The 21,792-nt window shown below is 51.4% G+C and overlaps 1 protein-coding gene across 1 annotated transcript; it reads right to left on the reverse strand.

Annotated features, from left to right (window-relative positions):
- Positions 1-272: 272 nt before the first annotated feature.
- LOC119963746 (small nuclear ribonucleoprotein E-like) lies at positions 273-628 on the reverse strand. The gene has a single exon (XM_038793049.1). It carries the CDS (start codon positions 623-625, stop codon positions 386-388), a length of 240 nt encoding a protein of 79 aa, XP_038648977.1. The 5' UTR covers positions 626-628; the 3' UTR covers positions 273-385.
- Positions 629-21,792: the final 21,164 nt, after the last annotated feature.

The following is a 21,792-nucleotide window of genomic DNA, read 5'->3' on the forward strand; positions in this document are numbered from 1 at the left end:
GGATTGGTCTCTTTGTTTGGGCTTGGGGACGGGTTGTTTTTGTTTGTTTGCACTAATGTTCGAGTGGGTGGGGGCTGCCAGACCAGCTGGGCAGGCTAGTTCACAGAAGCGCAGTGGGGGGTGAGTGGAAGGTCTGTGTGGTGATGGGGGCAGGGGTTGTTGCTGGGGGTATTGGTGGTGGGGATGGGGGGAAGTATTGCTGACAGGGGTTGGGCTTTTTCTTTGGTGATAAGTTTTTTTATTTCAGAAAATTATTACTGTGGCTAGGTACAAAAACACATCACAACTTAATCTGATTTCCAACAACCGGTATCCAAAATGCGATATAAGACAAGTTAGCTATTTGCTATAGTGTATAGACAATCAAGTTCCAGTGAATCCATTCTTAACTGTGGACACTCTGTAGTAAGGTGATGTTGTCCCCTTTCAGCATAACACGGCCCAATGGTTTTCTTGATTTTGATTTCATGTGAATTTCTTCTGTATCATCCAAAACAAGGTTCATGTATTCATCAAAGCCAATTATACACCCTTCTATCCTCTTGTTGACTTGTTCATACAGCCATACTTGGATCCTGGATCGATTTTGAAGGTACCTGAAAATAAGATTGATGGGCTGCACCATCACTTTCTGTATGCCATGTCGCCGGCTCCGTTCCCCTGCGGCTGGCAGCTAGAGAACAAAATAGGGGTAGGGCTTTTAAAGTGTAAGGGGACGAGGATCGATGACGGTGGGCGCCCGAGGGCGGCCCTGGGGTGGTGCGGTGACGCGGGCCGGAGGCTGGCCTAAGAGGGACTATGGTTGATCGGTGTGGGGGAGGGAGGAGGAGCAGGGTGTCCCCCTGACCAGGCTGATCACATAGAACATGCAAGGATTGAATGGGCCAGTTAAAAGAGCCCGTGTGGTCACACACGTAAAGCGATTGTAGGCGGATGTGGCCATGCTACAGGAGACTCACCTGAAGGCGGAGGTCCAGATTAGGCTGAGGAAGGGATGGGTTGGGAAGGTGTTTGATTCGGGATTGGACTTTAAAACGAAGGGGGTGGCGATTTTGGTCAACAAGCAGGTGGCGTTCGAGGTGGGAAATATAGTGGCGGACTCTGGGGAAAGGTACGTTATGGTCAGTGGGAAATTGGAAGGGATCCTGGTGATGTTAGTAAGCCTCTATGCCCCGAACTGGGACACTGTGGTTATTATGAGGCGGATGCTGGGGAGGATCCCTGACCTGTTCTGTCATCAGCTGATTATGGTCAGTTAATGCAGTGCTGGATCTGAGACTGGACCGGTCGGGTTCGAGGTCGGGGAGGGTATTGGCTACAGCTAAGGAGCTTTCAGAGGTTCATGGAGCACATGGCGGGGGGGAGGGGGGGCAGTGGATCCGTGGCAATTTGGGAGACTGAGGGCAAAAGAATTTTCATTTTACTCCCATGTGCACAAGGTGTACTCCCGAATAGATTTCTTTGTGTTGGATAAGACGTTGTTGGCAGGGGTGTTGGATGTCGAGTATTCGACGATAGTGGTGTCGGGCCATGCCCCACACTGGGTGGATTTCCGCCTGAACAAATGGAGGGGCCCAGCGCCCGCAATGGAGGCTGGATGTGGGACTGTTAGTGGAGGAAAAGGCGTGTGAGCGGGTGAGGACGGTCATCCGGGATATGTAGAGATTAATGATACGGGAGCAGTTTTGGCAGGTATGGTATGGGAGGCGCTGAAGGCAGTGGTCAGGGGGGAGTTTATTTTGATTCAGGCACACAGGGAGAAGGCGGAGCGGGTGGAGATAGAAAGGCTAGTGGAAGAAATCCTGCAGGTGGGCAGGAGATATGCAGAGGCCCCGGAGGAGGGGCTGCTAAAGGAACGGCAGAGGTTGCAAATGGAATTCGGGCTGTTATCTATGGGCAAGGCGGTAGGGCAGTTGAGAAGGGTGAGAGGAGTGGTATATGAGTATGGGGAGAAAGCGAACAGGATGTTAGCGCACCAGTTGAGGAAGCAAGAGGCGGTGAGAGAGATTGGGAAAGTGAAGGACACAGGTGGGAATACGGTCCTGAACCCGGCGGTGGGTGAATGGGATGTTGAAGGAGTTTTAGAGCAAATTGCATGAGTCGGAACCTCCAGCCGGGGAAGAGGGGATGAGGCAGTTTCTGGGAGGGTCGGAGTTCCCGAAGGTTGATGAGGGGCTTGTGGAGGGCCTGGGAACCCCGGTTAGGCTGAGAGAAGTAGTAGAGGGGCTAAAGGCGATGCAATCAGGCAAGGCCCCAGGACCGGAAGGTACCCGGTGGAATTTTACAAGACGCTCTCTTTGTTCTTTGTTCTCAGGGGTGTTAGGACCGCTGTTGGTAAGGGCCTTTAATGAGTCAAAGGAGTTGGGAGTGCTCCCCCTGACATTGTCACAGGGTTCCTCATTTAAAAGCGGGATAAGGACCCAGAACACTGTGAGTCATGCATGCCGATCTGCCTGTTAAATGTAGGTGCCAAACTATTGGCAAAGATCCTGGCTATGAGGATCGAAGACTGCGTCCCAGGGGTAATAGGAGAGGACCAGACGGGGTTTATTAAGGGGAGGCATTTGGCGACCAACATTAGGAGGTTACTTAATGTAATTATGATGCCTCCAGAGAGGCATGAGGTTGGCCATGGATGCAGAGAAGGCCTTTGATCGAGTGGAGTGGGAATACCTATGGGAGGTCCTGGGCAGTTTGGGTTTGGGCAGGGCTTTGTGTACAGGGTCCAGGCACCGTGCCGAGTGTGCGGATGTACCGGATGAGATCAGACTATTTCGGATTGCACCAGGGGACGAGGCAGGGGTGCCCACTTTCCCCACTGTTGTTTGCCCTGGCTATAGAGCCGTTGGCAATGGCATTGAGAATGCCGAGGGTCTGGCAGGGGATAATATAAGGGAGGGTGGAGCACAGGGTCTCGCTCTATGTGGACGATCTACGTTTGTACATATCTGACCCACTGGGGTATTGGAGAGATTATGGGGGTATTAGATGGATTTGGCCGATTCTTGGGATACAAATTGAATATGGGTAAGAGTGAGGTTTTCGCGATTCAGGCAAGAGGGCAAGAGAAGAGATTGGATGAGATGCCATTCAAGGTAGTGGGAGGGGGCTTTTTGGTGGGAGGCGGCTATTTGGGTATGCAGGTGGCATGGGTGTGGGAGCAGCTGCATAAGCTGAATTTGGGTCGGATGGTAGATCAGATGATGGAGGATTTTCGGAGGTGGGACGCGCTCCCGCTGTCATTGGTGGGGTGGTTACAGACAGTTAAAATGACGGTCCTCCCGAGGTTATTGTTTGTTTTTCAGAGCCTTCCAATTTGTATCCCCAAGGCGTTCTTTAAAAAAGTGAATGCAGTGATCTCGGGATTTGTATAGACGGGTAAAACCCCACGGGTGAAAAAGGTGCTGCTGGATCGGGGGCATGGGGTGACCGGGGGGTGGGGGGGGGGGGGGGGGGGGGGGAGAGCTGGCTCTTCCAAATTTTATTAATTACTACTCAGTGGTGAATATTGCAATGGTCAGGAAGTGAGTAGTGGGGGAGGGTTCAGTTTGGGAGTGGGTGGAGGCAGCCTCATGTAGGGGCTCAAGTTTAGGGGCACTGCTAATGGCACCTCTGCTGTTCTCGCCGGCCAGGTACTCCACAAGCCCAATAGTGGTGGCAGTCCTGAGGGTGTAGGGACAGTGGAGGCAGTACATGGGGTTGGAGGGGCTGTCGGTGTGGGCACCGACATGTGATAATCACCGGTTCGCCCCGGTGATTCCCTCCCTGTACCCCCCTTCCCTGCCCCCCTTTCCCCCCCCTTCCACCCCCTCCCCCTCTGCTGCTCCCCTTTTCAGCTGTGTTTGGCTACTCCCACTTGCACTCTCCCCCCCCCCCCCCCACCTCCCCCGGGGTCCTCCCTCTCTTCCCTCTCTTCTCTCATGCCTTGCACATTTTCCACTGGCTCTTGGCTACTTGTTTATTTATTTGTTCATTTGTTGGCCAGAAACAGGTCCCGGAACAGTTGGGTGAATGGCTTCTATGTTCTGAGGAAGCCCTCTTTCGACCCCCGGATGGTGAATTTGATTTTCTCAATTTGGAGAGATTCTGAGAGGTCGGACAGCCAGTCTGCAGCTTTAGGTGGTGCTGCTGACCACCAGCTGAGCAGGATTCTACGGCAGGCTGTTGCTCGTTCTGGGTGAGTGTGATTTACACTAAATTTGGCTCTGTTTCGTTCCTTAGCTCTAGAGTCGCCAGGTATCATTAAGATACCGCCACAAGTTTCAAGTTCAGACCAATAACTCCATACACCAGTTAATAAGTTCAAACAAGACACGTTTATTATAATACAGTTATCTACTAATTGTGCGTATAAAACTACAAGACTAGGCTAATCCTACCACTAACAGGCCAAATACTTATCTGGAATAAGGGACCTGCCGGATCAGGGAACAATGGCCTCTTGCTTTGTCCTGCATCCGCAGGCTTCCAGTCGGTGTGGACTAAAGGGGTCAGGAGTGTCTGCTCTCGTAGCGTGCGTTGTATGACACTTACTTGATGGCGGCTGCTGGCCAGGCCTCTCCTCTCCGTGGTCAAGTTCGAGAGCTGCTACAAAGATGTTCTTGTTGGGAGGGCCGGCTGAGAGAGCTGGTCAAGGAGAGGCTGGCTAATAGAGCGAGCTGGGGTCGGGGTCTCTGTCTTATACCTCTCCCAGGGTCTCGCGCCCACCTGGGTGGACCCTCTATACACTCGCAATCAATTGGGTCTCTTCCCAATCGATTGATTTGAATTTCCCCAATAACGGGGCAGTCCCTCGATCACTGGGAAGTTCTTGGGGCTTATTGTTTTGGACTTCTCTTGGCACCAAGAAGTCTGGCCTTCTATTCAATGTAGCGATTTGAGTTAACTTGTTTCCATTGTACCTGGGAATCACCGGGTATCGCCTCATTAGTATGCTAACTTGTATCTTTTCACAGTGCTGTATGGTTTCTGCAGCAGTCAGAATACACAAGCGTTTTTGCAAGCTGCTTCCTTTTGCAACATGTCCATTTTTCCTGCATTCTTATCTAATCTTCCATTTTGTGTTGGGCAGTGGCCACCCCAGGTGGCTACAAGGCAATCAGGGAGGCAAAGGCAACGGCATCCACCCTCCTCCCCATGAAGAGATCTGGCTGGTCTGATGCCTCAAAGACTGCCACTTTCGGGCATGGCTCCACCCTCATCCCCACCACTTTGGACTTTGCCTCGAAGAAGGCTGCCCAGTACACAGCAAGTCTGGGGCAAGACCATGTGGCATGGTTGGCTGGGCCTCCTTGGCACCGTTCGCATCTGTCTTCCACCTCCAGGAAGAACCCGCTCGTTCGGGTTCTTGTTAATTGGGCTCTATGTACCACTTTTAGTTGTGTTAGGTTGAGCCTTGCGCACATGGAGGTGGAGTTGACCATATGTAGTGCTTCGGTCCAGAGTCCCCACCCTATTTCATGCCCCGCGTCTTCCTCCCATTTTCTCCTCGTCACGCCAGTACAGTGTCGGCCCTCTCTACCAGTTGTTCATACACGTCGCTACAGTTTCCTCGACCTAGAAAGTTTGCGTCAAGTCATTCTTCTCGTAGCATTTGTCATGGTGGTCGCGGGTACGTCCCTGTCTCCTTCTGTAGGACGTATTTAGGCTGCAGATATCTGAGTTTGTTGCCCTTAGCTAGCTAGAATCTCTCCGTCAGCTCGTCCAGTGTTATGGCCTTGCCGTCGGTGTATAGGTCCCTGTCAGTGTCCCCCCTGTCCTGTCTCCACTTTTTGAAGGTGGCTTCAGTGAGCGCTGGTGCGAACCTATCGTTGTTGCAGATGATGGCTTTGTCAGACATTTCAGTCAGGCCGAATTGCTGCTGTAACTGGTTTCAGGTCTGGCGGGTGGCTACCACCACTGGGTGCTGGAGGGTTTTTTGGGTGGGGATGGGAGTGCCGCCATGGTGAGGGCCCGAATGGAGGCCTCCTCTTTGCGCACCCACTCGGGTTCTGGCTCCTTAATCCATCCCATTACTCTTTCTGCTGTCGCCGCCCAGTGGTAGTATTATAGGTTTGGGAGGGCCAGCCCTCCCCTGGACTTTGTTTTCTGTAAGACCTTCTTTGGTCTTCCATTCCCCCCCCCCCCCCCCCCCCCCCCCCCCACCCCATAAAAACAACATGATTAACTTGTCCAATGAGTTGAAAAAGGCCTTGGGGGATATAGATCGGGATGGATTTAAGTAGGAAGAGGTATCTGGGCAGCACATTAATTTTGACCATCTGCACTCTCCCCCCGAGGGAGAATGGGAGTGTGTTTCATCTCTGCAGGTCCTTTTGACTTCCTCTGTCAGACTGTTCAGGTTCCACTTGTGAACCCTCGTCTAGTCATGAGCGATTATGATCCCCAGGTACCGGAATTTGTGTTGGGCTTGTTTAAGTGGCAGTCCCACCAGTGCTGCCCCTCCCCCTTGCGTGTTCACCGGGAAGATCTCGCTTTTGCGCATGTTGAATTTGTAGCCCGAGAAGGCACCAAACTCTTTCAGGAGCGTGATTATTCCATCCATGCTGCTCTGTGGGTCCGAGATGTAGAGGAGCAGGTCATCCACATAGAGCAAGACTGTACTCTCTGCCTCCTCTATGGATCCCTCTCCAGTTTTATTGCTGTTCTGATAGTGATTGGCAATGGTTTGTTCGCTCGAACGAACAGCATTGGGGACAGCGGGCATCCCTGTACTGGGAGTTGGTGTTGTTTGCCCGTACACTCACCATGGGGGTGTTGTACAGGAGTTTCACCCAGAAGGTGAACCCTGTTCCAAGCCTGAACCGCTCCAGAACCTCTATGAGATACTTCCACTCGACTCTGTCAAAGGCTTTTACTGCGTCCAGGGAGACAATCACCTCTGGTGTTCTCTCCTGGGATGGGGTCATGATGACGTTCAGCAGGCGCCTGATGTTTGATGTTAGCTGTCTACCTTTGACAAAGTCCGTTTGATCCTTTGCGATCACCTCTGGAACGCAGTTCTCCAGCCTTTTGGCTAGGATCTTGGCCAGTATTTTGGCATCTATGTTGAGTCGTGAGATGGGTTTGTATGACCCGCATTCCTGTTGGGTCATTGCCTTTCTTGGGTATTAGCGATATTGAGGCCTGTGCTAGCGTGGGTGGTAGTGTGCCCTAGCCAGCGAGTCTGTGAACATCTCCTGCAGGTGCAGGGCCAGTGCTGTGCCTTTAGTTTATCCCTTAATGGCGCCGGCACACGTCTGGATGCATGAATCATAGGCTGTGCATCTTCCTTTTAACTGAATCTTGTAGGTGTACGGCAATATACCAAAACCTTATCACTTCTCGGCCTTTTGGCTAAGATCAAGTCTTGGCCTTTTGGCTAAGATTGAGCGTAGATTGAGCCTTTTGGCTCAGATCTGGTATGTCTCCTTTATGGGCACCATGAATTGGATTCAATTTGAATTGGTTTTTGGAGCAGGCAAGGAGCTGGATTAGGGGTTCGCCTCTGTCCACACTCTGAGCCCTGGCTTTGTAACTCAGATAAAGTAATAAAAAAAAATTTTTAAATAAAAAAATATAGCAAAACCTTGGAAAATTTCAGGGAATTCATTCAGTGTGGAGTCTCCTGAAGTATGAGGCCCTGTTGCAGCATTGTCTGCATTGTAGACTCGTCAGAATAACTGCACCTCCTCACATACCTCAACTCCGATTAAAGACTAGCAGACTGCCGCCTCCACTGAGAATTTAAATTTGTGCATTTTATTCTTTACCTCAGCATCAAGCTCACAAGCCCCTAATTATGAGATTCTGTTACCATTACAATCTCTGAGTAATGCCCATCGGGTGACTATTTTTGGCGCAACCGCAGCTTTTTTACATCAAACAGGTTGGTGAGGTTGGCCCATGCACCAGTGTCGAGCTTGACTGTTATCACTGTGCCATTTATCTTCAATGGCACTATTTATCCTCATAATTCTCTGCTTTCAATTCACTATTACAGCAGATTGGTGCAAGTAAATTGTTATTTGGTATGACTTGAGTCTCCCTGTCTTTGCTGGAGTTCATGGGCGGGATTCTCCGAACCCCCGCCGGGTCGAGAATCCTCAGGGGGCAGCACGAATCCCGCCCCAATGCTGGCTGGCTGCTGTATTCTCCTGCGCAGTTTTTCGGTCGGGGGCGGGATTCACGCCACTCCGGTCGGGAGCCGTTGGCAGCGCCCCCCCCGGCAATTCCCCAGGTCCCGATGGGCCGAGCGGCCGCCCCTTTTTGGCCAGTCCCTCCGGCATAGGTTATGCATGGTCCCACACGGCGGGACCTGGCAGGTAAGTTGGTGTGTCCGGTCCTCGGGGGGGGGCATGGGAGGATCCAACCCCGAGGGGGGCCCCCACAGTGGCTTGGCCTGTGATCAGGGCCCACTGATCTGTGGGTGGGCCTGTTCCATGGGGGCACTTCTTCCTTCCGCGCTGGCCCCTGTAGGGCTCCGTCATGGCCAGCGCGGAGAAGAGAACCCCCTGCGCAGGCGCCAAAATACGACGGCCGGTCTGCGCATGCGCTGAATCATGCCAGCAGTTCCGCACATGCGTGAGATCACGACTGCCGTTCCGCTCATGCGCGAACCCTTTGGCGCCAACAAGAGCGGCGCCAACCCCTCCGGTGTCCACCTAGCCCCCTAGACAGGTGAGAATTCCTCACCTTGGGGGCCCCTTGATGCCGGAGTCGTTGGTGCCAGTTTTCCCGCTGGCGTGGGGACTTAGAAGGGAGAATCCTGCCCATGTCTGCAAAGAATGTGTCCTTTAGGCACACTTCATCAATAGCGCTAATGTTCGTTGTTTGTTCAGGCCTTCCTCTTGAATAACAAAATGAATTCTGCATTGCAAATAGCACATGCTTTTCCATAAGCAGGGCTTTGCTGTAGAAAATGCCGTTTGACACATTGCGAATATAAAATGGAGGATCGGGTTGGCCGCTCAAAATGGCCAACCGCACTGGGAGCACGTTTCTTATTTGGCTGCGTCACCACACTAATGGCGTCTGCTGCCTCTTCTGCCTTTGTCCCAAAATGCCGGAGATCCAACACGTTGAGCAGCCAGTTCATTTGCGTGACGTATTTGAATCGTACTTTCACGTTGCAGGTCTGATTCCCGCAGAAGCTGCTCACGCACTTTATCATTGGAGATTCTGAAAACGATCTGATCGTGTATCATTGATGACTGTAGTATGCTGAAGTTGCATGACTGCGCCTTCATTCGCAAGTCATTAAGGACTCTATTGAATGCCTCTCCCGCATTCTGTGTGCGCGTACGGACTATATAGTGCTTGAAGATGTCATTTTTTTAAAGAGGAGCAATGCTAATCGAATTGTTTGAACATTTCATCATAGCTTTTACAGTCAGCCTCGTTTTCAAAAACAAAAGTGTTGAAAATTTCAATTACTTGGGGACCTGCTGCAGTGGGCAGCAACACAATGCACCTCTCATCCGTCTGTGCCTGCCGGGCTGAAACATAGAGTTTAAACGTTGCTTAAACACCCTTCAATTTTCATCTATGTTATTGGTAATCTGAAGCTGTTGAGGTGCCTTCTATCCCAGGCTTCGAAGTTTTACCACACGTTGTACACGAGATGCCAGTAGCTAGCAAGATTAGTAGCAAAGATGCGTTGCCTTCCTTTTCCTCCAAAGTTATCTTCAGTGGTTCAGATTTTTTCTTCTGTCTTTTTCATTTTACAGAGTCTTCAATTTGTCTAGTAAATCATCACTCTTGGTACCATGTCAGTTCTGTAGACTGGCCGAATAATTAGAACATCTAATTTAAATAATGGGGTGGGGGGGAGAGCATTGACGTTTATTCATTCATTACTCGGGGGTAGGTTGTTGACCTTTTTACGCCACTGGAGACCAGTCCTCCTGGTCACACTCCCCAAGCTGACAGCTGCCGTTACCTCATCCCAGGCAGCACTGGCTGCCCTGTGGTTCATTCTCCGGGACCCTCGGGAGAAAAGAACATCTCTCCTGGCCTCTACTGCGTCTAGGAGCCTACCCAGGTCCGCATCTCCGAGTCTTGGAGCTGGTCTCCTCAGCGCCATTGTTGTGAGCTGACTGAGCAAGTGCTGCTTAAGTGCTGCTCGATCTTGTTAGTGGGGGGGGGGGCTGGTGAGCACGGTGCCGGCGAATCAGCTGGCGAGCCTTCTTTTGCAGTGAGAAGCCTGTGGGGTTTCGTTAAGTGGACCAATTAACATTAAATAATGCCGCCGGCCTCGCTGGGCCGAGCACTGGGAAGCTCGCGGCAGATTCCGCTCACTACCACACTTAGAAATATTTCCAGAGAATTGCATCCTGTAGCATTTAAACCTCCGGAGCCAAATATTGCAGTTCTGCGCAACTCTTGAGCACCTCTAAATGACTCAAAACTGGCTCTCGTACTGGAAAAGACTGTCAATGACATCGGGAAGGAGCACATGTCGCCTGTTTAATCTTTGCAGCAAAGTATTGTGAGCCTCATAAAAGTAGATGGAAAGAATTTAAAACAAGACGTATGTCAAAACATTTACAGAACAAATGCTTGAACCATTTTCACTCTTTCCTTTCTTTGCTTAATTTTAGAGGGACAATGTTATTATAATCAATGCTGTAGTTTGCCTCAGATCTGCAAACTAAAGCAGATTACGATTCAAGTTAAGATATGAATGAAAGGGTCAATTGCTTGGATAAGTCTGATATGGAGCCCAGACTGGTAGACGTCCCTCTGTTTAGAACCAATTTTCAGCAATTGCCAAAAGACAAAATAGAAAAATATTCTCTGAAAATCAACAAATGTCTCCATCACAAGCATATTTTCCAAAGGGTGGTTTATCTTGCGAGTTGTTTGAAATATTTATCAGATCAGTGCAATGTTTATGAGATGAATATTGAGTGAAATGGTCCATGATTTATCATGTACTTTATAATCCTCATATTCTAGATTTTGTTTTAGGAAAATATTCATTAAAATATTTCCAAATAACTGGCGGTTCCAGTAATATATGGCCAAAACATTTTGCTCCAAAAGCCTGAGCTGTTGAAAATGGCAAGCACAGTACTTCTGGCTACTTCCAGTGTGGTCCATGAGGCATGCCATGTCAATAAGGGTGCAAGCACGGGTGTGCCATGTGTGCGTCAGAAGCTTAAACAGTGGGAAGACTGTGACATCAGTCTTCCATGCTGATTGACATATGTTCTGCCAATTTGACCCTAAACAGATCCAGCTGAATGCACAAGGGAAACCCCCCACACCCCAATGTTATTTAAAGAGACAACCTTTCAACTTGCGGATGATGTGCCTTTGACTTACTTATGTCTTTGTAATATTTGTGGAAGCACTGTTGCTGTAGTGTGAGATAATACAACGAGGTAGAGTTAAATCATGATAGTGATTTATTTATTTATTTTCAATTAGTAGTGCCCAATTCTTTTTTTTTTCATTTAAGGGGAATTTAGCATGGCCAATCCACCCACCCTCACACATCTTTGGGTTGTGGGGGTGAAACCCACGCAGACACAGGAAGAATGTGCAAACTCCGCATGGACAGTGACCCAGGGCCAGGATCGAACCCAGGTCCTCAGTGGCGTGAGGCAGCAGTGCTAAACACTGCATCACCATGCCGCCCCAAGATAGTGATTTATTAACAAATTGGCAAACTATATTTACATACAAGCACAAAACTAACACAGGTCGTGTCCCACTGACTTTAGGGCTTAGTCTGTTGGTTCCCTTCTACCTGGGTCCACGTCCTGGCACCTGACAGGCCCATGTTCACGTGCTGCATCCCCAATTGGTTCCAGGCAGGTTATGTGGCCTGCATGGATCGTCTCTTAAAGGGGCCATGCTATCACATTCCTCCCCTCTTAAGTTCCTTTTCAATTACACTGAAAAGGTCTCTTCTGTACAACCATGTACAGTCAAACAGCATTCTCAGCCAAGGAGTCAACAGGCAAAGTTCATAAATTCAGTTTATCCGGGGATTTTCAGACTCTTGCGGAGCACAGCAGCTCTGCACTCGGTTCCGCCATGCTTGAAGTATCAAAGCCCATATCAGTGGCAGGCAAATTTACAATTTCCGAAGATGAGCCAGAGCCGACACCCTTCTCAGCTCCTTCTGAGATTCCTCTTGGGAAACCCTTGCTTCTAACTCTGCCGGCTCTGTGTTTGGCTACTACTGGGTCCACAAGCCTCACTGTGGGGCAGCGGCTTCCCACCTTCTTATATGATCTGCATGCTTTCACACTTTGCGGCCCTGTCGATTGATGACATAAGACACATGGCCGGTCCTTGCAATAACCCTCCTGGTCATCCAAGTTGATCTACCTCCCAACTTCTGGCCGTAAACTAAATCCTCCCCTTCAAATAACCTGTCTCCCTTAGCTGAAACCAAAGAGAAATGCTGGACAATCTCAGCAGGTCTGGCAGCATCTGTAGGGAAAGAAAAGAGCTAACGTTTTGAGTCCAGATGACCCTTTGTCAGGCTATAACAGAGAAAATATTTATACTGTGGAGTGAGAATGAAAGATGAGTCATAGCCATAGAAACCCAGGGAAACTGGGTGCTAATGGCCACAGATACCAAGGGGAAAGAGTTTTAATGGCAGTCCCCAGAGAGGACAAAATGTGTGAAAGGCCAAACTGCAGAGAAACTAACATCAGAGGGTAAATGGTGACAGATGTAGATGTAGGGGAGGGGAAGGGGGGAAGCAAAGGGGAGAAAGGGTAAGGAAAGTGGATAAGATCGGGGGGTTAAATATATATAAAGAAAGACAAGAGAGAAAGAAATAATAAAGGACAGTTAAAATGAAATGGGATGAAAACAACTGGGTCGAGGTGGGGTAGAGCTAATCATCTGAAGTTGTTGAATTCGATGTTGAGATCGGAAGACTGTATCGTGCCTAACTGGAAGATGAGATGCTGTTCCTCCAGTTTGCGTTGAGCTTCACTGGAACATTGCAGCAAGCCAAGGACAGACATGTGGGCATGGGAGCAGGGTCTTGGTTTAAAATGGCAAGCAACAGGAAGGTCAGGATCCTGAATGCACACAGACTGAAGGTGATCAGCAAAGCAATCACCTAGTCTGCTTTTGGTCTCTCCGACATAGAGGAGACCACATTGGGAGCACTTTGCTCCCTTGACTGAGCTGTGGTACTTGTTCTGTGATGCTGGCCTCCACCATCCCCACAAAATTTGGGAAAACAAGGTCAAGACGAATCATAAGGCATCGACCCATCAATATTTCGGCTGGAGTAACCCCGGCGGTAGCAAGTGGAAAGTAGAAATTTGGCTAAGTGGAGTGGCAATAGTCTTTTGAATTGCTTCCTCATTGAGACTTTAAATGTTTGTACTGTTCTTTCTGCTAAACCATTGGAAGTGGAGTGGTAGGGGGGCATTTGTATATGCTGGATACTATTAGATTTGATAATGAGTTGAAACTCTTCAGCTGTGAAAGCAGTGAACATAGAACATAGAACATTACAGCGCAGTACAGGCCCTTCGGCCCTCGATGTTTCACCGACCTGTGAAACCAATCTAAAGCCCACCTACACTATTCCATTATCATCCATATGTTTATCCAATGACCATTTGGATGCATTTAGTATTGGCGAGTCCACTACTGTTGCAGGCAGGGCATTCCACACCCTTACTATTCTCTGAGTAAAGAATCTACCTCTGACATCTGTCCTATATCTATCTCCCCTCAATTTAAAGCTATGTCCCCTCGTGCTGGACATCACCATCCGAGGAAAAAGGCTCTCAATGTCCACCCTATCTAATCCTCTGATCATCTTGTATGCCTCAATTAAGTCACCTCTTAACCTTCTTCTCTCTAACGAAAACAGCCTCAAGTCCTTCAGCCTTTCCTCGTAAGATCTTCCCTCCATACCAGGCAACATCCTTGTAAATCTCCTCTGTACCCAATCCTTCCTGTAATGCGGCGACCAGAACTGCACGCAATACTTGGGGCAGCAGGGTAGCATGGTGGTTAGCATAAATGCGTCACAGCTCCAGGGTCCCAGGTTCGATTCCCGGCTGGGTCACTGTCTGTGTGGAGTCTGCACGTCCTCCCCCTGTGTGCATGGGTTTCCTCCGGGTGCTCCGGTTTCCTCCCACAGTCCAAAGATGTGCGGGTTAGGTGGATTGGCCATGCTAAATTGCCCGTAGTGTCCTAATTAAAGTAAGGTTAAGGGGGGGGGGTTGTTGGGTTACGGGTATAGGGTGGATACGTGGGTTTGAGTAGGGTGATCATGGCTCGGCACAACATTGAGGGCCGAAGGGCCTGTTCTGTGCTGTACTGTTCTATGTTCTATGTACTCCAAATGCGGCCGCACCAGAGTTTTGTACAACTGCAACATGACCTCATGACTCCGAAAATCAATTCCTCTACCAATAAAAGCTAACACACCATACGCCTTCTTAACAACCCTCTCAACCTGGGTGGCAACTTTCAGGGATCTATGGACATGGACACCGAGATCTCTCTGCTCGTCCACACTACCAAGAATCTTACCATTAGCCCAGTACTCTGTCTTCCTGTTATTCCTGTTATTATGGGGCTGGTTTAGCACACATGGGGATGGTTTAGCACACTGGGCTAAAGAGCTGGCTTTTAAAGCAGACCAATGCAGGCCAGCAGCACGGTTCAATTCCCGTACCAGCCTCCCCGAACAGGCGCCTGAATGTGGCGACTAGGGGCTTTTCACAGTAACTTCATTGAAGCCTACTCGTGACAATAAGCGATTTTCATTTCATTTTCATTTCATTTTTCATTATTCCTTCCAAAATGAATCACCTCACACTTTTCTGCATTAAACTCCATTTGACACCTGTCAGCCCAGCTCTGCAGCTTATCTATGTCCCTCTGTAACTTGTAACATCCTTCTGCACTGTCCACAACTCCACCGACTTTAGTGTCATCTGCAAATTTACTCACCCATCCTTCTACACCCCCCCTCCAGGTCATTTATAAAAATGACAAACAGCAACGGCCCCAAAACAGATCCTTGTGGTACGCCACTCGTAACTGGACACCAGTCTGAACATTTCCCATCAACCACCACCCTGTGTCTTCTATCAGCTAGCCAATTTCTGATCCAAACTGCTAAATCATCCTGAATCCCATGCCTCTGTATTACCGTGGGGAACCTTATCAAACGCTTTACTGAAATCCATATACACCACATCAACTGCTTTACCCTCATCCACCTGTTTGGTCACCTTCTCGAAGAACTCAATAAGGTTTGTGAGGCAGGACCTACCCTTCACAAAACCATGTTGACTATCTCTAATCAAATTATTCCTTTCCAGATGATTATACATCCTATCTTAAAGGTCTATAGTTACCGGAGTTATCTCTACTCCCCTTCTTGAACAAGGGGACAACATTTGCTATCCCCCGGCTGACTTCCGGTTGCGGATATGCGGAACTAAGCCGCACGTTCGGCAGCTCCTGCTTTAATAGGGCTAGTGGGCTCTTTTAAGGGCCCCGAACGGCGCTGATTCAATGATTCCTGGTGGATAAAGGAGTCTGGAGCAAAACCCGCCGGGATTTATGGTTTGGACTCGGAGTGGGGCGAGGAGAAAAACGGCAGCAGCTCCCCTGGAAAAGCAGGGGAAGGTGGACAAAATGGCGGCCGGTGGAGCCCCTGAGGAGTGGAGGCAGTGGGCGGAGGAGCAGCAGGCGGCCCTTCTGCGCTATTTTACGGAGCTGAAAGGGGAGTTGTTGGAATCCCTGAAGGTAACGACTAGTAAGCTGCTGGAGACCCGGACAACCCAGGGTGCAGCGATACTTGAGTTGCAGCAGCAGGCCTCTGAGCGCGAGGATGAGGTTTCGGCCCTCGTGGGGAAGGTGGAGATACACGAGGCACTTCATAAAAAGTGGCAAGATCGGTTCGAGGAGATGGAGTTTCGGTCACGGAGGAAGAACCTGCGGATCCTGGGCCTCGAGGAGGGGTTGGAGGGGTCGGACCTGCCGGCCTATGTGGCCGTGATGCTGAACTCGCTGGTGGGGGCAGGATCCTTCCATCTGCCCTTGGAGCTGGAGAGGGCCCATAGAGTGCTGGCCAGGCGGCCTAAGGCGAATGAACCCCCGCGGGCGGTGCTGGTGCGGTTCCATCGGTTCAGTGACCGGGAGTGTGTTCTGCGATGGGCCAAGAAGGTGAGGAGTAGGAAGTGGGAGAATTCGGTGGTGCGTATCTACCAGGACTGGAGTCTGGCCAAGTGGAGAGCCGGGTTTAACCGGACTAAGGCGGTGCTCCACAGAAAGCAGGTGAAGTTTGGCATGTTCTCGCCTGCGCGCCTGTGGGTCACCTACAAGGACCGGCATCACTACTTTGAGTCCCCGGAGGAAGCATGGGCCTTTGTGCAGGCTGAAAAGCTGGACTCGAACTAGAGATTAGGGGCTGTGGGGTTTTTCTATTTCTGTATCACTGTTTATGCTGTTGCTGGTTATTCTGTTTGTTTCTGTTTTTTCTCTCGCTTTCGGACGATGTTCGTTATGGTTTTGTGTTTTAAGGGGGGTATTGGGGTTTGTGGTTGATCTGTATCTTTGTTTGTACGGAGTTGGTGGTTGGGTTGGGACTGCTGTTTGGGAGCTGCGTTGGGGGGGTGGGGTGGGGCAGTGTGAAAGCGCGGGCTTTTCTCTGGTTTCCCGCGCTGCGGGACGAGGGGGGTGGAGCTGGTGGCGAGGGGCGTGGTTATCAGATCCGTTTTCCCGCGCTGAAGCGGTGCCAAGGAGCTGATGCAGGGGAGGAGGGGGGGACCTCATATCGGGAGGGGTCGGAGTTATGGCGGGAGCTGCCGGGGTCAGCAGAAGTCAGCTGGCTCATGGGAATACTATGGAGGGAGCGTCGCGGCTAGGAGGGGTCCTAGCCTGGGGGGGGGGGATACCGGGTTGCTGCTGGATTGGCCAGGGAGGAGTTGGTGCGGGTCGGGCGGGTCGGGGTGAGGTTCTATCGCCGTGGGAAATGGGCCGAATGGGTGCTGGCCAGGGGCAAGCAGTCGATGGGCTATGGCTAGTCGACGGGGGGAGGAGGGCGGGGTGCCCCCTGATCCGGCTGATTACGTGGAACGTGAGGGGGTTGCCAGGGCCGGTTAAGCGGGCCCGGGTGTTTTTGCATCTGAAGGGGCTGAAGGCAGACGTGGCCATGCTCCAGGAGACTCACCTGAAGGTGGCGGACCAGGTCCGTCTGAGGAAGGGGTGGGTGGGGCAGGTTTTCCATTCAGGGCTTGACTCGAAGAACCGGGGGGGTGGCGATCCTGGTGGAGAAGAGGGTGGCGTTTGAGGCGTATGAGGTTGTGGCTGATAGTGGCGGCAGATATGTGATGGTGAGCGGTAAGCTGCAGGGGGAGAGGGTGGTGTTGGTAAATGTGTACGCCCGAAATTGGGATGATGCTGGTTTCATGAGGTGTAGGTTGGGCCGCATTCCTGGCCTGGAGGTGGGGGGCTTGATCATGGGGGGGGACTTCATTACGGTGCTGGATCCCCTACTGGATCGTTCTAGTTCAAGGACAGTGAGGAGGCCGGTGGCGGCCAAGGTGTTGAGGGGGTTTATGGACCAGTTGGGGGGAGTGGATCCCTGGAGGTTCAGGAGGCCAAGGGCTCGGGAGTATTCTTTTTTCTCCCATGTGCACAGGGTTTATTCCCGCATTGATTACTTTGTCCTGAGTAGGGGACTGGTCCCGAGGGTGGAGGAGGCCGAGTATTCGGCTATTGCGATTTCGGACCATGCTCCGCATTGGGTGGATCTGGAGATGGTGTCTAGACGTGGGGTTGTTGGCCGATGAGGAGGTGTCTAGGAGGGTTCGGGGATGTATCGAGAGGTACCTCGAGGTCAATGATACTGGGGAGGTCCAGGTGGGGATGGTGTGGGAGGCTCTGAAGGCAGTGATTAGGGGGGAGCTGATCTCCATCCGAGCCCATAGGGAGAGGGGGGAGAGGAGGGAGAGGGAGAGACTGGTGGGGGAGCTGTTGAGTGTAGATAGGAGGTATGCGGAGGCCCCGGAGGAGGGATTGCTGGGGGAGCAGCGTAGCTTGCAGGCCAAGTTTGATTTATTGGCCACCAGAAAGGCGGAGACACAGTGGAGGAAGGCGCAGGGAGCAGTCTATGAGTATGGAGAGAAGGCGAGCAAGATGCTGGCGCATCAGCTTCGTAAGCGGGCGCGGCTAGGGAGATTGGTGGACTGAAGGATAGGGGTGGGAATGTGGTGCGGCAGGGGGCAGAGGTCTTTAGGGACTTTTACAGGGAACTGTACCGGTCGGAGCCGCCGGCGGTGGGAGGGGGAATGGAGAGTTTTTTGGACAAGCTGCGATTTCCAAGGGTGCAGGAGGAGCAGGTGGAGGGACTGGGGGCGCCGATCGAGTTGGAGGAGCTGGTCAGTGGGATTGGCCACATGCAGTCGGGGAAGGCGCCGGGACAGGATGGGTTCCCGGTTGAATTTTATAAGAAATACACGGACCTGCTGGGCCCCCTGTTGGTTAGGACCTTCAATGAGGGATGGGAGGGGGGTGTTTTGCCCCCGACGATGTCTCGGGTGCTGATTTCCCTGATCCTGAAGCGTGATAAGGACCCCTTGCAGTGCGGATCATACAGGCCAATTTCACTGCTGAATGTAGACGGCAAGTTGCTGGCGAAGATCTTGGCCACTAGAATAGAGGACTGGGTGCCGGGGGTGGTACATGAAGATCAGACGGGTTTTGTGAAGGGGAGGCAGCTGAACACTAACGTGCGAAGGCTGCTAACTGTGATAATGATGCCGGCAGCAGAAGGAGAGGCGGAGATTGGGGTGGCATTGGATGCGGAGAAGGCCTTTGACAGGGTTGAGTGGGGGTACTTGTGGGAGGTGTTGGAGAGGTTCGGGTTTGGGGTGGGGTTTATTAAATGGGTGAGGTTGTTGTACGAGGCCCCAATGGCGAGTGTAGCGACAAATGGGAGGAGGTCCAAGTACTTCAGGCTCCACCGTGGGATGAGGCAGGGGTGCCCCCTGTCCCCCTTGCTTTTTGCGTTGGCAATTGAGCCTCTTGCCATGGCTCTCAGGGAGTCGGGGAGGTGGGGGGGTTTGGTGCGAGATGGGCAGGAGCACCGAGTGTCGCTGTATGCGGACGACTTGCTGCTGTATGTAGCAGACCCGGTGGGGGGAATGCCGCAGGTGATGGAGATTCTTGCTGAGTTTGGGAGTTTCTCGGGATATAAATTGAACCTGGGCAAGAGTGAGCTGTTTGTTGTACACCCGGGAGATCAGGAGGAGGGGATTGGTAGGCTCCCGCTAAAGAGGGCAGTGAGGAGTTTTAGGTACCTGGGGGTTCAGGTGGCTAGGAGCTGGAGGACTCTGCACAAGCTCAATTTTACTAGGTTGGTGGAGCAGATGGAGGAGGAATTTAAACGGTGTGACATGCTGCCGTTGTCGTTGGCGGGTAGAGTACAGTCCGTTAAAATGACGGTGCTCCCGAAGTTTTTGTTTTTGTTTCAGTACCTCCCCATTTTCATTCCGAGGGCCTTTTTTAGGAGGGTGAACAGCAGCATTCTGGGATTTGTTTGGCCGCACGGGACTCCGAGGGTAAGGAGGGTCTTTTTGGAGCGGGGCAGGGATAGATGGGGGCTGGCGCTGCCCAACCTCTCTGGGTACTATTGGGCGGCTAACGTCTCGATGGTACGTAAGTGGGTAATGGATGGGGAGGGGGCAGCATGGAAATGGGTGGAGATGGCGTCCTGTGGAGGCACGAGCCTGAAGGCACTGGTAACGGCGCCGCTGCCGCTCCCTCCAACGAGGTACACTACGAGCCCGGTGGTGGCGGCTACCCTCAAAATTTGGGGGCAGTGGAGGCGACACAGGGGGGAAGTGGGGGGCTCGGTGGAGGCCCCGCTGCGGGGGAACCACCGGTTTGTCCCAGGGAACATGGATGGCGGGTTCCTGGGGTGGCACAGGGCGGGCATTAGGAAGTTGGGAGACCTGTTCATTGACGGGAGGTTTGCGAGCCTTGGTGAATTGGAGGAGACGTTTGAGCTCCCCCCGGGGAATATGTTCAGGTACCTTCAGGTCAAGGCGTTTGCTAGGCGGCAGGTGGAGGGGTTCCCTTCGCTGCCCCCACAGGGGGTAAGGGATAGGGTACTTTCGGGGGTGTGGGTCGAGGATGGAAAGGTGTCTGACATCTACCAGGTGATGCAGGAGGTGGAGGAGGCGTCAGTAGAGGAGCTGAAGGCTAAGTGGGAGGTGGAGCTGGGGGAGCAGATTGAGGAGGGGACTTGGGCGGACGCCCTGGAGAGGATGAACTCATCCTCTTCATGTGCGAGGCTTGGCCTCATCCAGTTTAAGGTGCTGCACCGGGCCCACATGTCCGGGTCCAGGATGAGTAGGTTCTTTGGGGGCGAAGACAGGTGTGTCAAGTGTTCGGGGAGTCCAGTGAACCATGCCCATATGTTCTGGGCATGCCCGGCACTGGAGGAGTTCTGGAAGGGGGTGGCGAGGACGGTGTCGAGGGTGGTAGGATCCAGGGTCAAGCCAGGCTGGGGACTCGCGATATTTGGGGTTGCGGTAGAGCCGGGAGTGCAGGAGGCGAAAGAGGTCGGTGTCCTGGCCTTTGCGTCCCTAGTAGCCCGGCAGAGGATCTTGCTGCAGTGGAAAGATGCGAGACCTCCGAGTGTGGAGACCTGGATTAATGACATGGCGGGATTCATTAAGCTGGAGAGGGTCAAGTTCGCCCTGAGCGTGTCGGTACAAGGGTTCTTTAGGAGGTGGCAGCCTTTCCTCGACTTTCTGGTTCAACGATAAGGAACTAGGTCAGCAGCAGCAGCAACCCGGGGGGGAGGGGGGGGGGGGTTTAGGGGGATAGTGTTTAAGTTAATTTGCTTATTGTTAATTTATTTTGTTGCCTATTGGGCTTGAAGGGTGGTGGGGGGGGTTTGTTATATGCGTTGTTACGGGTGCCGGGGGGTGTTTATTATTGTTATTGCTATTATTGTTCTGTTGATATTTATTTTCCAATAAAAATTATTTACAAAAAAACATTTGCTATCCCCCAGTCTTCTGGCACTATTCCTGTAGACAAAGATGACTTAAAGATCAAAGCCAAAGGCTCAGCAATCTCCTCCCTCGCTTCCCAGAGAATCCTGGGATAAATCCCATCCGGCCCAGGGGACTTATCTATTTTCACACTTTCCAGAATTGCTAACACCTCCTCCTTATGAACCTCAAGCCCTTCTAGTCTAGTAGCCTGTATCTCAGTATTCTCCTCGACAACATTGTCTTTTTCCTGTGTGAAAACGGACGAAAAATACTAATTTAGCACCTCTCCTATCTCTTCTGACTCCACGCACAACTTCCCACTACTGTCCTTGACTGGCCCTACTCTTACCCTTCTTTTATTCATTCTTTTATTCCTGACATATCTATAGAAAGCTTTAGGGTTATCCTTGATCCTACCTGTCAAAGACTTCTCATGTCCTCTTCTGGCTCTTCTTAGCTCTCTCTTTAGAGCCCTCCTAGCCAACTTGTAACTCTCAAGTGCCCCAACTGAACCATCATGTCTCATCTTTACATAAGCCTCCTTCTTCCTCTTGACAAGTGTTTCAACTGCTTTAGTAAACCATGGTTCCCTCACTCGACCACTTCCTCTCTGCCTAACAGGTACAGTGCCATTGTCAGAAACAATCACCCCGGGATGCCATGTGTTGCGGAAATGTATCGCAGCTTGTCTATGTCGTTGAGCTTGTGAATTCGACATCCAACCATTTTGAGTGAGTATCCACAACAATTAATAACATAATTCCTATTAAAGGGCGTGCAAAATCAATGCGTA

The sequence above is a fragment of the Scyliorhinus canicula genome, chromosome 3 (assembly GCF_902713615.1).
Source record: "Scyliorhinus canicula chromosome 3, sScyCan1.1, whole genome shotgun sequence".
Taxonomy (NCBI): Eukaryota; Metazoa; Chordata; class Chondrichthyes; order Carcharhiniformes; family Scyliorhinidae; genus Scyliorhinus; species Scyliorhinus canicula.

Excerpts from the sequence above, each read along its gene's own strand:
- LOC119963746 (XM_038793049.1), bottom strand. The coding sequence starts at position 625 with ATGGTGCAGCCCATCAATCTTATTTTCAGGTACCTTCAAAATCGATCC.